Here is an 18,889-nt window from a genome sequence, read left to right as displayed (position 1 = left end):
GTGCCTTTTTTGTCCCGTGTATTTTTATACCATAGTGGTTATTGCCTTAACCATTGATCATTGTTGTGTGATCTATCTTTTTATGTAGAAAGACCTAAATCAATTTTCTAACGCAGTCGCACTTCAGTGTTTTGGCCTTAAAAGTCCCATCCAAGCAAAGGGGGGGGGGGGGGGAATCAGGGATTGGGGAACAGTGCAGTTTGTTCTAAAATAAGCCATAATACTGAACTCTGGCTTCCAGCAAACAAATTTTAACAAAATGAATGAATGTTGAATGTAATGGAAAAACAATGTTGTGAAATAAAGAAATTACAATTACATTCAAACAACATTCAGGTATCAGTCTCAGATAAACATTTAAATATTTTTAGCTAGAAACACAAGCCTATCCACATTTTGTGGCTTCAGTGCGGAACGGCGACAAGTGACAATGTTTCCCCCATGCTAAAAACCCTTTCAGAAGGGGAACTGGTTGCAGGAATGCAAAGATATTTTCTGGCCACTGCAGACAATCTTGGATACTGCTCATTGTGAACCTTCCACCAGACTAACGGATCATCTTCACTGTCAGTGATTATAAGTGCAGCGCCAAGTCAGCCAGTCCACTTGTAAGGTGGATCCGCTTGAACCAGGGGAAACCCTGAGATACTATGCTCCAGGCAAGTCAAACACACTAAAGTGATCTGTGTGTAGTGGGAGAAGGTTATTTCCTCACACTATTTATGGTTGTGAACTACCATAAAAAGTGAAATAAGTGACTATGGTACACTGGCTTGTGTACATATAGTAAAACATATATAAAATTAGTGCATGATCACACCAAATATATAAGATAAAATTGTGATAATCACAGTATAAGCATATAGCTGTGATATACAAGTGTATCCCGGGTGACCCCGAAGAGCCAACCAAATAATGCAATGCTGTATTATAGAGTGAGTATTAATTAGTGATTAAACCTCTAGGTGATCAAATATGCATCCAAACATACATATCCCAAGACTCAAATCTTAGTATGTTGGAAAGATAAATTCTTCAAACACGGTTCACATAGTACTGTAAAGAAAACAAAAATGTGTAGCGCTTCGGTCAAATAGATAAAAAATCAATATAAATGAAGTGTTCAATATGAAATATAAACACATATGTGTGATACATAGAAGATCCAGTGAAGGAATACATAAGTTGAATGAATCAAGTGAAAAAGTTCATACAAGTATAATTGAATAACATAATGTCCATGAAGACATAAATCACCACGTGGAAAATATAGCGACTGCTGTTTCTATTCAAGTGTAGATGATCACAGCCACCAATGAAGATAAATGGAGGCTTACCGGAGCTGGTGGACTCAAAATGACATACATCACTACAAGTCTAAATGGGCTTGTGGTAACCAATCAGGGTACACAGGATCGATGAATACAGTCATCTATGGCACTTGCTAGAAGCTGGATATAGTCACTCCATATGTGTCAGTGTGGTGCAAAACCTTAGGTCCATTACGCTCCACAGTAGGCAGGAAAGTCAGAAAAGGCAAGGGAAGAGAATTGCCACATAGTGTAATCCAATAAAAATGTATATATTTATTAAAAGTATCAAGTACACTCGCATGTATCCTGTACAAAACTTGCATAAATTAGTGTTGAGGCGGCAGTGGAGACGACCCGACGCGTTTCGTGTTCAATTACACATAATCTGGGGGTGTCTCTCCACTGAAGCCCCCTTGAATATATAGCCAAACAATATTGGTACCTCCAATGAATAGAAACAACAGTCGCTATATTTTCCACGTGGTGATTTATGTCTTCATGGACTTTGTTACTCAATTATACTTGTATGGACTTTTTCACTTGATTCATTCAACTTATGTATTCCTTCACTGGATCTTCTATGTATCACACATGTGTTTATATTTCATATTGAACACTTAATTTATATATTTTTTTTATCTATTTGACCGAAGCGCTACACATTTTTGTTTTATATTTTGTCCAGCTAATTTGTTCTCTATTAGCCGTGTTAGCAGCTGGTCACACACTTATACAGGCAGCGCAGTATACCCACCATTTGTTTCCACTATTTTCTTTTGACCATATATTGCAGCAGCTTTTATATATTTTATTATATATATAATTTTGATAATGGATGTCTTTGAATATCGAGCCTCCCGAACTGTCAACTTTGAAGGAGTCTTTACGGCTTCAGGGAGTGATACAGAACTGAGTGGTATGTTTCTACGTCTAAAAAATGTCATGATGTCAGAATTGCATACACAGTGGGATATCATCTTTCTCGACCAGTATATAACTGAGGGTATGGTTCCCAGGAGTCTCCGTTGGGAGATTCACCCTCAGCAGGGTGACACTGATATAGAGTCCTGGTATAAATATTTCAATGACGCAGGTACCAATTTCTTGAGTTTCCTTATCTCGAGGAAGAAGGCTCGACTTCTGTCCTTGGATAAGGAGATCAAGGAACTTGGAGATAAACTCTTGTTACATAAGAACTCTCTAGAATATAATTCACTTTCCTCTAGTCTTCAAAACCACCTTGAAAGGGAAGATAAGGAACAACGTGCAAAAAAGCACAAAAAATATTCCTGTTATGTGCAGGATTATAAATCTAGAGCTGTCTTTAAGTGGCCGAAAACACTCACATCTGCCACACCCATGGACACTGTCCCTACTGTTATGACAGGACTCCCTACAATCCCTCCTGGTACCATACCTACCAATGGAGCTGGGTCCACTTCATATATGGGATCCAACGCATTACCTTTGCCTCAAAGGACACAACAAGGTCCTTCCACTCCAGGTGGCCATTCTCGGGGTAGAGCTAATAATAGAGGGAAAAAAGGAGGGAGAGGACAATCAAGGGCTAACTCCCAACATACAGGATCTTATCATCCTGATCAAGGAAAAACCCACCTGGCACCCCTCCGGTTTCATACGGAGAACGCCATGATAATTATTACCATTCTCATAATACCTCCTCAGTCCCTGTGCACAATAGGTTCTCTCCCCTCAGAGACCAACGTACTTATGATCATTATCGCACAAGAGATGACTATGTACAGTCCCCATATCAATACAATCAACGAGATTCACACGGTGGACAGGGTTTTCACGAGGACCACCCTCCTCGCAGAAAAGGCCCAAACCCAAGAGAGGATGTAGAGGAGGATACAAGGTGTACAGAAAAGAAAAGAGAAGAAGGGTCTAAGTGGCCAGGGTGTTTTTAATTTGAGTACAGCAATACTCACCCCCGCCGAACAATCTGTATTGGATAAGGGCCTTAAATTCGCCCCTCCAAAAAAATTAAATAAATTCAATACTTTTATTGACATTCAAAAATACATTAGGAAAATCAATATACAAAGATATATGGTATCCAATACACATACGTTTGAAGATTGTGCAGCCACTTCAGGCACAGTTCACTCTGGGTTGGCGAATCCGTCATTGTTTAATCCACCCGTTCCTATTGCTCCGGCTGTAAAAGTTTTTAAAGATTTGGTTCTAAACGATCTATCACAACTTACTGTGAAGCGATCATCCCAACAACCCTTGTCGGCCACTGGATTTAGATCATTGTGTGATAACAAGGATCTGGTCATAGTACTTGATACTTTTAATAAATATATACATTTTTATCGGATTACACTATGTGGCCATTCTCTTCCCTTGCCTTCTCTGACTTTCCTGCCTACTGTGGAGCGTAATAGGCCTAAGGTTTTGCACCACACTGACACATATGGAGTGACTATATCCAGCTTCTAGCAAGTGCCAAAGATGACTGTATTCATCGATCCTGTGTACCCTGATTGGTTACCACAAGCCCATTTAGACTTGTAGTGACGTATGTCATTTAGAGTCCACCAGCTCTGGTAAGCCTCCATTTATCTTCATTGGTGGTTGTGATTATCTACACTTGAATAGAAACAGTCGCTATATTTTCCACATGGTGATTTATGGCTTCATGGACTTTGTTATTCAATTATACTTGTATGGACTTTTTCACTTGATTCATTTAACGTATGTATTCCTTCACTGGATCTTCTATGTATCACACATATGTGTTTATATTTCATATTGAACACTTAATTTATATTGTTTTTTTATCTATTTGACCGAAGTGCTACACATTTTTGTTTTCTTTACAGTACTATGTGAACCGTGTTTGAAGAATTTATCTTTCCTACATACCAAGATTTGAGTCTTGGGATATGTATGTTTGGATGCATATTTGATCACCTAGAGGTTTAATCACTAATTAATACTCACTCTATAATACAGAATTGCATTATTTGGTTGGCTCTTCGGGGTCACCCAGGATACACTTGTATATCACAGCTATATGCTTATACTGTGATTATCACAATTTTATCTTATATATTTGGTGTGATCATTCACTCATTTTATATATGTTTTACTATATGTACACAAGCCAGTGTACCATAGTCACTTATTTCACTTTTTATGGTAGTTCACAACCATAAATAGTGTGAGGAAATAACTTCCTCCCACTACACACAGATCACTTTAGTGTGTTTGACTTGCCTGGAGCATAATGTCTCAGGGTTTCCCCTGCTTCAAGCAGATCCACCATACAAGTGGACTGGCTGACTTGGCGCTACACTTATAATCACATTCACTATTACAATTTTATTTTGTTGTGTTGGCTGCCTACTTATAAATTTTTTAGTTTTGCGCAATATAATTACATAAATTCACTGTCAGTGTTGCCCAAGAACAGATAAGAGTGTTGCTCCAAGGACAAGCTTTCTGATTGTTGTTGCTGTGAGCCTGAGGCTGGATCTGGTGCCCCTTCACTTTGTGAAGATATGACAAAGCTACCCAAGCTCTTTCGAGCCTTCTTTGCATGACCAGTGCCACTAGCTGTACTAGTAGTAGAAGTGGGGCTTTCCTTCACTGTTAGCTTTGACATCTCCTCTTTTAGTCTTTTCTGGACAGCATCTTTGTTATCTTCATTAACGTAAGCCATTTTAAACCTGGGATCGAGGGTTGTGGCTGAAGTTCTTGTGTTTTTTGGTCCTGATATTTTTCTTCCAGGTACGCCATGATCTTTGATTTCATTGTGCAAATAAGATCAGAGTCATCTTCCTTAACAGCCAAAACAGAAGACTGAAATAGATGCAGAGCAGGTTTCACATAAGAGATACTGACATACTGCTCTCCTGAAAGAGCATCTGTGAAGTCTGCCAGTGGGGTGAGGGTCTTGTCCACAGCCTCCAGGACCTCTAGGTCTTGTCATGTTGGCAAGAGGTGCCTAGCCTTGCGGTTAGAAGAGAGGACATGGGTGATGGCAGCTTGCTGCTCAAGTATCCTCCACACCATAGCCGGCCTAGAGCCCCACCTTGTTGGGCACTCTGTCTTGAGCTTGTGGTCTGGTAAACAGAGTTGTTTTTGTGCCGCAGAAAGCTCCCTCTTCCTCCTCCAACTGTAGCTAAAACACCCGACAAGCTTTTTGCACAAACCCATAGCACGCTCAATTTGTGGGTCCTTCATTGCATTCTCTATTGCGAGATGAAGCCTATGACTAAAACACTGCATTCGTGTCCAGTGATTGATGGATATGGCCTTTACAATGTTGCTTCCGTTGTCTGTAGTGATGCACACAAGATCCTTCTCCAATTTCCAGTTGATGAGAGCATCCTTCAATCCATGCTCCACATGTTCGCCAGTGTCATCCTCGGGGGGAAAACCCTGTTTGTAGGCACTGACTTGTCATCTCAAAATCATCATTAATGAAATGGATTGTTAAGCTCATGTATGGTTCCATTGCTCTGCTGGACCATAAATCTGAAGTTGCTGCAACATTATGTACATCTTGAAATTCTTTAGCAACTGTTTCACAACATCTGACGTACAGACCAGGGATTGCAACATGGGAAAAATAAGTACGAGAGGGCACTTGAAAGCGCTTATCAAGGCTTTTTCAACAGTGGTCACGGGAGCCATGTCTTTAGCCAGGTGAAATGTGATTGCTTCTGTTATTTCTTTGTGCCTGAGAGTGTGTTGGGTACGGTGTTGCATTAAATAATGTTGCTTTAATTGATGTTTGGTTTGTCAAGTTGTTGTAGTTACTTTGTGATTTAGCGTGAGTGTCGGTTTGGTTTTTCCGTACCGTCTCATGTTGTTGGATGTAATTACGTTTCAGGTGATTATACAGATTGGTGGTGTTACCCTTTGGTGCACAAACAGCTAAACATTGCTTGCAGTAGATGGTTTGCTGAGTGTCATCATCTGGTTTGAATCCGAAATAAACCCACACTTGGGAATAAGCTCCCCTTTTTGGAACAAAAACATCTGGGTCTTTATCAGGCTCACTTGCGCATTTCTCCTGCTCTGCCTCTGCTGTGGCTACGTTATCTGCGGTATAGCCTCTGCTTCACTCATTCTACTCGGTTTACTTTGTTTATGACTTCTTGACTGTAGTGTAACTTCTGCTGTTCTGATGCAGTTAACTAACATAAGGCACTGAAAGGCAGCACATCTGGCTCGCGCTCGGTATACACAATGTGACTTTGTGAGGGAGTGTTTGTGACTGTTATCTTGCGATCGTGAACAGACGATATTATGTATGCATCTCAGTTCTTCTGAGTGTCCTTGAAAATATAATTGTCTGGACTGAACTTCTTCAATTAGAAAACCCAACAAACACAATGACCATGACCATGCTGGCACTGCCGGCACAGGCAGTGGCACCAGTGATTGTGCCGATACAAAAGACCCAAGCTGGGCAAAAGAGTCCTGTGTGTGACTATTCAGTATTCTCCAACCGCTAAGGTGGTGCTGCAGCTCTCTTTCCGAGTTTCCGATAATATTCAACTGGGTGTGGTCATGGTGGACTGAAGCACACTTGTTTCTGACTTCTCGACTGTAGCATGACTTCTGCTGTTCTGATGCAGTTAACATTAGGCAAAGGCAGCACATCTGGCTTGGGCTAGGCGGCTCGGCTAATACCGATGTGACTTCGTCAAGAAGACAGAGTGTTTTGTGTTTTATCTTGCGATCATGAATGTGAACAGATGAGATGTATGCTTCTCAGTTCTTCTGAGTGTCCTGTCCTTGAAAATATAACAAACACAATGACCGTCCGTGACCAGGCTGGCACTGCAGGCAGGCAGTGGCACCAGTGATTGTGCCAATACAAAAGAACCCAGCTGGGCAAAAGAGTCCTGTGTGTGACTGTGTATAATCCAATTGCTAAGGTAAGTGCTGCTGCATTTCTCTTTCCGTTAACAAATTCAACTGGGTCACTGTGCCTGACTGTGGTAGTGGACTGAAGCAGACAGATGTTTGTACCTAGGGAAAACAAATTGAGAGCACACACTGTCAGCTGCCTTAGTTTGAAAACACTTTCTTAAGTTGCAGCTATATGAGTAACTAACTATGCATGCACTGACATTTAAAAGGCAACAAAACAGTGTTTTTTTTTGTTTAAGTCACACAATCTGGCACTGTCATGTGCGCCAGACCTTACAGATGACAGTCAAACAGGCTAGGCTATTAAAGAGGCACGGCTTGTGAGGAATGGACTTAAAATACCGGCAAGCAACCACTGTCCCTTATAATATATGAATAAATTACCACCAACAGCATCACCACACTTGTAATATTCATTCAATATGGGTAGGATAGCTGTAGCTGCCTGGTGCAGACTGTTGGGTAGATTCACGTAGGGGCGCCTAAAATTAGGACGGCCTAGGCTACTCTTTTTAGGCTACACCGCCGTAAATTTTTTAGGTTAGTAGTGATTCTCAAACCACTTACCTTCAAATTTTCGGCGGCGTAGCCTAAAACGATCGGGCGTAAGCGCACCTAATTCAAATGACTGGGAGGGGGGGCGTGTAGTATGGAAATGAGGCTTGACCTCAAGTTTTTTTATGTTTTTTACACTGCGCATGCGCCGGGCGACTTCATTTCCCAGTGCGCATTGCTGGCTAAGTAGGCCATACGGGCCTATTGATTTCAACGCGTACGTAAACAACGTAAATCCCGATTCGCGGACGACTTGCGCAAACGACGTAAAAAATTCGAACCTCGCGGCGGGAACGGCGGCCATACTTAACATTGTTATTCCACATCATAGGTGGAATAACTTTAGGCGGCCTATCGCGTACGGAAACAACGTAATGCGACGGTGTAGGCCCGGCGTACACTCGTGAATCGTCGTATCCCCTCATTTACATAATCTAGGTCGCAATGTAGGCGCCACCTAGTGGTAAGCCAAAACATTGCAATCTAAGATAGGACGGCGCAAGCCGTCCTATCTTAGATATGTTCAAGTGTATCTCTGTTAGAGAATACACGTAAACATAGGTCTGCTTATCTGTAGATAAGCCGGCCTAACTCTTTGTGAATCTACCTATATATGTGTGTGTGTGTGTGTGTGTGTGTGGTTGTGCCTATTCATAATTACGGGGACACTGGTTGCCTGTATTTTAAGTCCACTCTCACACTCACATGCCCCCCAATAGCCTGACTTTCATCTGCAAGCCCCCCCAATAGCCTGACTGTCATCTGCAAGGTCTGGGGTAGCTGCATGACTGTGGTAATATTCATAATGCTATTGCAGCTGCACCAAAATGCATGGTGCTTTTGTTTGTTGACATGCATTTTTTTTTATTAGCTAGTGATTTTTTTTTTTTTTAACTAAAAAAAAAAATGATCATAAAAATGCATGTTATTTATTTCCTAACAAAAGCACCATGCATTTTGGTGCAGCCCTGCAGCGGCATTAAAACATGAAATAACATTTAATAAAAAAAAAAGGCCCATACAATACACTGCTATTGAGGGGTGGCACTGGCATTGACTGCAAACAGTTCATTGTGAAAGTAATGTTGTTCTGCAGCAAAAGCCAAATAATACATATACCGTACTCTAACTCTACTCAGTCAGACTCGGTGCATAAAGTTGTGAACCTTTAAAACCTTGTTAATATAAATACAGTCAGGAGGAGCCGAGGGGCTTTAAAAAACCACAGCAGTGATAATTAGAGCTGATATAATACTACTAGCTACTGCTAGCTAGGCATAGGCCTAACAATAGCATCATAGATGTTTGAAGTTGAACCACCATTAAAACGTTGTTAATACATTACAAATACACTACAGTCACACTCACAGGAGGAGGAGGCCGAGGGCATCAAAAAAAAAAAAAAAAACAGCAGCGATACTAGCTGATATTAATACTAGCAGTAGCAGACCACTAGCATGCCATGGCAATGGCATGGCTGTTTTAAAGTACGTCACTCACTAGTAGTAGATAAATAGTCCTACCTGACTAAAAAAAAAATATGTACACTAATGGCGCATGCTAGCATAGAAGATACAGCAAATGTTTTCTCTATAGTCCTACCTGACTGACTGTGCAGTCACTGTTGCTGTGTGTGGCGTGCCTCCGAGCTGCGTGTGCTCGCTTCCAGATACCCAGGCCAAAAGACTGAGAGACGTCACTCGACGTGTCTTTGTACCGCCCATGCCCAGCGCGCCGCATGACGCATTGAACTGACGACGCTGCTGACGTCAGTTCCGCCATTTGCGTTCCACGTTGGTTAAGTGGACGGCGGTGACATGTAGGAGAATCGCGGGTCATCCCGCGGGGAGATCGCGGACGGGGAGAATCGAAATCGCGATTCTCTCCGCAATTAATCGTGCAGCTCTAATAAATAACTGGTTTGTATTTGTATATATTTTGTATTCCTTTATCTAAACATGAGTATGTATTTTGGAAATGTTAACCTCTAAGTTCAGGAACACACAGGGAGTGACTGACAGATCACTGTATTAACACAAGTGATGTTAGTACAGTGATCTGCCCCGCTAAGCTATTCTGTTCTGACATGGGGACAGACCCCTCACCCCAGAACAGTGATCCCCGCTTGTAACTATTGGCTGCAAGCGCTGATTGAATGTTGGTTTTCCAGCATTACACAAAGTTAGTCACTGCTCCTACCTATAACTGGCCTTTGTGGCAAGGAGCATTGGAGGGCAACTTATGTCAAAAAAGGGAAAGGGAAATGCCAAGCTCTACTTACTGACCAACCTGCCACCAACCACATTGAGCTGTCTAACGGTATGCATTAAACCAGGGTTTGACAAATTTGCTTGGAATCTATTAGCCAGCTAAAAAAGTTAAAAGCCAGAAAACGCGCCCCGTTCCGACGAGCTCGCGCGCAGAAGCGAACGCATACGTCAGTAGCGCCCACATATGTAAACAGTAGTCAAACCACACGTGAGGTATTGCCACAATCGTTAGAGCGAGAGCAATAATTCTAGCTCTAGACCTCCTCTGTAACTCAAAACATGCAACCTGTAGATTGTTTTAAACGTTGCCTATGGAGATTTTAAAGGGTAAAAGTTTGTCGGCATTCCACGAGCGGACGCAATTTTGAAGCGTGACATGTTGGGTATAAATTTACTCGGCTTAACAATATCTTTCACAATATAAAAAAAAATGGGTTATCTTTACTGTTTTATTTTTTTAATTAAAAAAAGTTTATTTTTTTCCCAAAAAAGTGCGCTTGTAAGACCTCTGCGCAAATACGGCGTGACAAAGTATTGCAACGATCGCCATTTTATTGTCTAGGGTGTTAGAATAAAAAAAATATAATGTTTGGGGGTTCTAATTAAAGGGAAGGAGATGGCAGTGAAAATAGTGAAAAATTACACTTTTAGAATTGCTGTTTAACTTGTAATGCCAACGGCCACCACCAGATGGCGCCAGCTCACAGAGGGACTTCAAGGCCGCAAAGCCACGCCCTCAATTACCGGCTGTCGTGGGCCCGCCGCAATCACGCTGCGGGGGAGGTGGGGGCGCACGGAGACACAGGATCCTGTGCCTCCGTGCGCCCCCGCCGCGGCCAGTAATTGAGGCCGCGGCCTTGTAGGCCGCAAAGATGCGGCCTCATTTACCGGCCGCCGCGGGCGCCCGGTCACAATTTCTTGTCGCAATTGCGACCTGTCGCCCGGGGATTGTCGACCCCTGCATTAAACAGAGGTTTAGTCTGCCCACATTTGTAAATACTGGTGTAAGCTACAGGCCCCAGCAAGGATCCCTATTACCTGTAGTCCCTACCTCTGACTTTTAAGAGGCTCCACAGTGAAAGCACATGCATTCTGATGGATAAATGGCAGATGGGGTGGAGGGAGCCCATCCCTCAAAGGTATAGGGGCACACTGAACCCCCCCCAGCACTATGGCTGCAAAAGGTGTCAGTGCATTTCCTGACCAATATATCAACAGTACAAAAAGTTAGCCACTGCCCCCACCTATAACTGGCCTTTGCGGCAAGAAGCATTGAAGGGCATCTTATGTCAAAAAAAGTCAAGGAACATTTCATGCTCCTACTTGGGCTGGTCGGTAAGTAAAGCTTAGAATTTTCTTTGGCATTTGTTTGGTTTTCCTGCATGCCCATTTGATAAAAGCTAGTCTTTTGCCTGGCTTCTGTTGGACAGCAGGATGTACATATGGGACAAATGTATGGTTTCTGATGAACTGTCTGATATTCAGCTCATGTGTACCAGCTTTAAGGCTTCATTCTCCAGGCCTTAAAAATATACAACAAGATTTTTTAAATGTCAGAACTGAACACAATCTGCATCTAAGAACATGCACTTGTATGTTCATTTGTAAGCACATAATTTATTTTTCACCTCTGTTTAGACTTAATTTATCATTTTGTAGGCATATGCGTCTAAATACATCTATACCCAAGTATTTTACTGATCATTAAGCAGGAACTTTTCTCCTAGAAAACACGTGTAATAACAAAAATAGAAAAAAAACTGCGCTAACTAAAACAATAGTTAAGCTGCTACATACAAACAAACAAAGCTAAGTAAATGGTGAACAAAAAATGTAGCGCTAAAAATACAATGTGGAATGCCAAGTGGGGCACCGACATTAAATAGTGCAAGTGCACATATCTGACTGACATGAAAGTCAGAAATAAAGTTCCATATAAAAAGGAAAAAACACACAAAACATGTAACCAAGTCTCTATTAGGAACTTGAAGTGGATCATCAATTAAACAATTGGTGTGAGGTGTAAGGTGGATTGATGTCCAATGATTGAAGAAACAAACAGGTGATCAATTTGTCTGCAGTAATCTATACGAATCGCAATGACATCAGATATATGGTAGGTATGAATACGCTTACCGTATAAGTTGGACTCTGATACTGTACAGCAAAAGAGTCAAACGGGCATAGTGGTCATTAGGAAACCAGGACCACTGCAACTGGGTAAAGGACAGGAAGTTTGTAGATGAAACTCCAACTGGCATGGACACCGGGAACCAGTGATGTTCAAATGGCGTGCTGTAAAACTGCAACGGATTCCGGATGGGATCCTTAGACTGCGTGTCCAAGAGTACAAGCAATGAACTCAGCTGAAGCTCCGTTCAGACCATGAGATAAAATAAAGAAAAGGGGGCTCCAATAGCGCAGGTCAATAAAACCAAAATAGGGTTTATTCAATAAAAGTCATACATGAATGATGACATAAAAGTGATCACGTGATGAAGCAATATGGGGTGCTCAATGGCGTATGACTTTTTCATGGCGTATGACTTTTTCATGTATGACTTTTATTGAATAAACCCTATTTTGGTTTTATTGACCTGCACTATTGGAGCCCCCTTTTCTTTATTTTATCTCATGGTCTGACCGGAGCTTCAGCTGAGTTCATTGCTTGTACTCTTGGACACGCAGTCTAAGGATCCCATCCGGAATCCGTTGCAGTTTTACAGCACGCCATTTGAACATCACTGGTTCCCGGTGTCCATGCCAGTTGGAGTTTCATCTACAAACTTCCTGTCCTATACCCGGTTGCAGTGGTCCCGGTTTCCTAATGACCACTATGCCCGTTTGACTCTCTTGCTGTACAGTATCAGAGTCCAACTTATCCGGTAAGCGAATTCATACCTACCATATATCTGATGTCATTGCAATTCGTATAGATTACTGCAGACAAATTGATCACCTGTTTATTTCTTCAATCGTTGGACATCAATCCACCCTACACCTCACACCAATTGTTTAATTGATGATCCACTTCAAGTTCCTAATAGAGACTTGGTTACATGTTTTGTGTGTTTTTTCCTTTTTATATGGAACTTTATTTCTGACTTTCATGTCAGTCAGATATGTGCACTTGCACTATTTAATGTCGGTGCCCCACTTGGCATCCCACATTGTATTTTTAGCGCTACATTTTTTGTTCACCAACACGTGTAATAACATCAGTACATTTTTTACGGCCGTATGAATGAAGCGTTATATTGTGTTCTGTAAATACAGTCCTTTTAATAAAATACCTTATCTCCATGTGTTTGCATCTTTTGATTGGTAGTTGTGTCATTGCAGGTTGAGCATCCCATCACAGAATGCATTACTGGCCTGGACCTTGTACAAGAAATGATCCGTGTCGCCAAGGGTTATCCTTTGAAGCACAGACAAGCTGATGTCCCCATAAATGGCTGGGCAGTTGAATGTCGTGTCTATGCAGAGGTAAGCTAATAGCTGATCTTGCTTACAACTCATTGACATTGTAATATGAAGTATTATGTGGCCAAGGTGAATGGAAGGAATTGCATTGACTATTTACAGTCTATGGGGCGTTTCTTTTTTAAAAGCTAATTTTCTTTTAAATTGTATTAGTGCAGGTTGATTTGAATATTTTTTCTGATTTAAAACAGTCAAAGAAGACACATACATATACCTACTGTAACGATCTGTTGAGAATCCTGCCTTGTGGTTGATGGCATTAAAAACCATGTTATACATCCAGATATAACTTTTAGTTTCAATAGTATTTATTAAGGTTTTACAAAGATTACAGAAGATAAAGAAAAACAAAGAGTACTCTATAAAAACAAATAAAATACAAACATCTAGGCTTCACATGAGGCAGAGTACAACATGTTTCAAGAGGCATACAGATTGGCAGAAACTTTCATTCTCAGAGAAATATGAAACACAAGCCTCTCTTGATATGAGTCGCAGTTTGCATACTGTGCTACCATATCCATGACCCAATGCATGTCGTCAGTCTCAGGCCTCAGGATACAGTCCACCCACTGGGACGAACCCGATCCCCTATCCAATTATTGGAGAGTACATTATAACTTGACAAGAGTGGAAGATGAAATTACTCCACATATATAACAATAATTTTGTACCCTAATACTAAACATGAGTAAGAGAGAAAGGATAGAGAAAAAGGAGTAAAAGTTTAAAGGGAAGAACAAGAAGAGGAGACTAGGGGGAAGGGTGAGGGGGGGGGGTCATAAGACTCCATGCTTGACGACCCATCTCTAGTCAATAAAATCTAAACAACAAGCGTCCTGGGGTCGTTTGTGTCAGGTAATTAAACCATGGATCCCATATTTTGTGAAACAACTTCATCTTGTCTTGTACTAATGCAGTTAACCTTTCGTTTAGCATTAGCCACGACAATTTGTGTTTAAGCTGATTGAATGGCAGGGCAGCAGACCTCCAGTTTCTGGCAACCATTATCTTTGCTGAAATTAAAATAAATGTAAGAAGTCGCCTTTGGTCCCTAGAGGCTTCCGCTATCCTGCCACCCAGGAGTGCGTGTTTCACGGATTTCATAAGATTAATCTGGGTAAGGTTATATATAAAGTTGTAGACCCTAATCCAGAACCTCATGACTTTGGGGCATGTCCACCATATTTGAAAGGTGGAACCCACTTTGCCACAACCTCTAAAGCATCCAGTGGTGGCTCCAGGTATAAACGTGGCCAATTTGTTCGAGACCATATACCACCGTAATAAGACCTTATAGTTGGCCTCTATAATTGAGGTATTAAGGAGCGACCTAGATGCTGCATCAGATATCGCATGCCATTCATCTAAATCAAGGGTTTCCTGAATATCTCGCTCCCATTAGAGCATATAATTCAATTTGATTGAGACATTCGTCAAGATTGTATATACAGCTGAAATGTGACCCCTGAGTTTATCATGTTGTCTGCACAAATGCTCCATGGGAGTCATTGTCGCTAAATCACCCTTGCGTGCTATTGTTTGTATACAATGATGTATTTGTGCATATCTATAGTGTTCAGAGGATGGCATTTGATATTTTTCAATCAGTGAGCTATAATATTCACTTTTAATAGGGGCTCCTGCTGCTTGGACCATCACATAACCTATATTGAAAGTCTAGTTTCCAGCAATCCTGATGTGTAGTCTAGATGTGCCTGTGCAAAATGTTATATTAAAGGATAAGTGCATGTTTAGTTAGAGATCAATACAGACTCTCCTGGCTAAATATATACTGTATACCTCCCATATGGAAAACAGTATATCTATGCATTTGGTCTGTCTAGGGTTAACCAGCTACAGTGTTTTGTCGTTCTTATTAGAAGTGGGTACATATACCAAGCCTCAGTAGGTTTTGTTCCCAGAGCAGCCAGACCCTGTCTTTAGTTGGTGCATGTGCTGCAGCCGATAATGACAGTTGCCCTTTTATATTTAAAGTGGTTGCAAACCCTATGAGGAAAAAAAAAACTGCAAGAGAAAGGCATAATGAGCTAGTATGCACAGCATACTAGCTCATTATGAATTACTTACCTGAGATCGAAGCCCCTGTAGCCATCCTCGTGCATCACTCCGGCGGCCAATATCACTCCTGGAGTTACTTCCGGGTATCGCAGGCTCTGACGCTGTGATTGGCCGGCGTGCTGGAGCCATTGCTTCAGTACGCTTTTGACATCGGCACGTGCAGGGGACAGGTGATCTCTCCTAAACCCTGCAGCCTGGGTAGCTACAGGAAAGCCTTATTATAGGCTTATTTGTAGCAAAAAGTGGTTGTAAAGGGTTTACAACCACTTTATAAGGCTTTGCAAAAAATATGTTTGCTTTAACCCCCGGACCATATTGCTGGTCAAAGACCAGAGCACTTTTTGTGATTCGGCACTGCTTCGCTTTAACTGACAACTGCGCGGTCGTGCGACATGGCTCCCAAACAAAAAAAATTTCCTCACAAATAGAGCTTTCTTTTGGTGGTATTTGATCACCTCTGCAGATTTTTTAGTTTTTGCGCTATAAACAAAAATGGAGCGACAATTTTGAAAAAAATTATATTTTACTTTTTGCTATAATAAATATTCCCCAAAAATATATATAAAAAAAAAACAAATTTCCTCAGTTTAGGCTGATACGTATTCTTCTACATATTTTTTGTAAAAAAAAATTGCAATAAGCGTTTATTGATTGGTTTGCACAAAAGTTATAGTGTTTACAAAATAGGGGGTATTTTTATGGCATTTTTATTAACATTTTTTTTTTTACTAGTAATGGTGGCGATCAGCTATTTTTTTTTTTCGGTACTGCGACATTATGGTGGACACTCCGGACACTTTTGACACATTTTTGGGACCATTGGCATTTATATTGCGATCGGTGCTATAAAAATGCATTGGATTACTATAAAAATGCCAATGGTAGTGAAGGGGTTAACACTAGGGGGTGGAAAGGGGTTAAGTATGTTCCCTGGGTGTGTTCTAACTGTAGGGGGGGTGGTTTTATTAGGGGAAATAACTGATCTTCTGTTCATACATTATATGAACAGAAGATCAGCATTTCTCTCCCTGACAGGACCGGGAGCTGTGTGTTTACACACACAGCTCCCGGTCCCCGCTCTGTAACAATCAATCGCGTGTGCCTAGTGGCCTGCATGGGAGCCAACATTATATTATGTGCTCTCAGGCAGGGGAGCCGACCTGCCACCGTAAAACGACGGCGGCAGGTCGGCAAGTGGTTAAACATGTCAGACTGTAATTTACTTTGTTTACCCTGACCTCTTTGAGTGATGCCACATAATCGGCTCTATGGGTGAAAGTGGTTCTAGAGGCTGAAGGTGTTTTACCTTAAAGTGGTTGTAAACCTCATGCATGAAATATGAACAAAGTGTACTTGTCCCAATTAAGAGCACAAAGTGTAATTTCTGTCTGCTGCTTTGTTCTTCTGCTATCAGCATGAATCACTTCTGACAAGTTTTCCTGATACTAAGAGAAAAAAAAAACGTGACGGGGGGGATTCAAGCAAATTGACAGCCTCAGCTCTGTTCCTGTGTGCTGTGTGAAGGGGAGTGTGCCCCTTCCCTCCAATCAGCTCTCTGGGCTCTCCTCACTGAGCTCAGAAGAGTATGACTTTAGCTCTCTGCCCCCTTTTTTTCTGAATCCTCAGACAAGCTTTAGAAATTCTAGACTTTGATCAGATGTAGTGGAGACTACAGATGAACAGACAGAACCTATGTAGAGATTTGTTTAATATCTGTGTATCACCCGGTCACTTCACTGGGTAAATGTAAGGGTTTATAACTACTTTATTGCAGCTCTCCCCAGACCCTCCCTTTTGAGCTTACCTCAATCAGCAGCAGCTCTTCTATCTCTCTCTCTCTCCTCATAGGCTCAAAGGCAGGAGCCATTGGCTGCTTTCAATCACAGCCAGTGAGGAGAGAGCGGGGGGGGGGGGGGGGCTGAGGAGCAAACTGCTTGCTATGGTGGGCAATCAGCAGGGGGGAGGACACATGAGTGCTGGCTGGGGACCCAAAAAACAGGATCAGGCCTATTCTGTGCAATACCACTGCACAAAGCATATATATATATATATATATATATATATATATATATATATATATATATATATATATATATATATATATATATATATATATATATATATATATATATATATATATATATATATATATATTGGTTTACAATCTCTTTAATGTAGTTTTTATTTTTGCTACTAAAGGTATCTTTTTTTGTTTTTATTAACACACCTTGTTTTTTTGTGGTACCCATAGATGGTGACACTGAAATGGAAAATAAGCTAACAATACCTATTTTGGATAGAGTAAGGAGGTTTATAACCAAGACTTTTCTTCAGTCACTTTTTAAATGACCACTTACCTCCTGATAATAGCACACAGGACAAATAGAGAGGGTGAATCTCCCTAACAGGGACACACAGTAATAAAAACATGGCAGGTGCTGTAACCCCTCTTCATTAAAAAATAAAAATGTATACTTTAACCGGTTAAGCCCCGGACCTTTAGGCAGCTAAATGCCCAAGCCAGGTTTTGCGATTCGGAACTGCGTCACTTTAACAGACAATTGCGCGGTCGTGCGACGTGGCTCCCAAACAAAATTGGCGTCCTTTTTCCCCCACAAATAGCTTTCTTTTGGTGGTATTTGATCACCTCTGCGTTTTTATTTTTTGCGCTATAAACAAAAATAGAGCGACAATTTTGAAAAAAATGCAATATTTTTTACTTTTTGCTGTAATAAATATCCCCCAAAAACCATATATAAAACATTGTTTTTCCTCAGTTTAGGCCGATATGTATTCTTCTACATATTTTTGGTAAAAAAAAATCGCAATAAACGTTTATCGATTGGTTTGCGCAAAATTTATAGCGTTTACAAAATAGGGGATATTTTTATTGCATTTTTATCAAAAACATTTTTTTTTACTACTAATGGCGGCGATCAGCGATTTTTTTTCCGTGACTGCGACATTATGGCGGACACTTCGGACAATTTTGACACATTTTTGGGACCATTGTCATTTTCACAGCAACAAATGCATTTAAATTGCATTCTTTATTGTGAAAATGACAGTTGCAGTTTGGGAGTTAACCACAGGGGGCGCTGTAGGAGTTAGGGTTCACCTAGTGTGTGTTTACAACTGTAGGGGGGTATGGCTGTAGGTCTGATGTCATCGATCAAGTCTCCCTATAAAAGGGATCACTCGATCGATGCAGCCGCCACAGTGAAGCACGGGGAAGCCGTGTTTACATACGGCTCTCCCCGTTCTTCA

At 41.2% G+C, this 18,889-nt stretch overlaps 1 protein-coding gene across 1 annotated transcript in view; it reads left to right on the top strand.

The window, feature by feature from the left end:
* The window catches only part of PCCA (propionyl-CoA carboxylase subunit alpha), a 935,313-nt gene that overhangs the window by 400,445 nt on the left and 515,979 nt on the right, over positions 1 to 18,889 (top strand). The window contains exon 13 of the mRNA XM_040336164.1: positions 13,400 to 13,543. Within this exon, the coding sequence (XP_040192098.1) occupies positions 13,400 to 13,543 (144 nt within the window). The remainder of the gene's footprint in view (positions 1 to 13,399; positions 13,544 to 18,889) is intronic.

Source organism: Rana temporaria, chromosome 2 (genome assembly GCF_905171775.1).
Source record: "Rana temporaria chromosome 2, aRanTem1.1, whole genome shotgun sequence".
Classification (NCBI taxonomy): Eukaryota; Metazoa; Chordata; class Amphibia; order Anura; family Ranidae; genus Rana; species Rana temporaria.
Note: the sequence above shows the minus strand (reverse complement) of the source record. Positions and strands in the feature narration are given on the sequence as shown.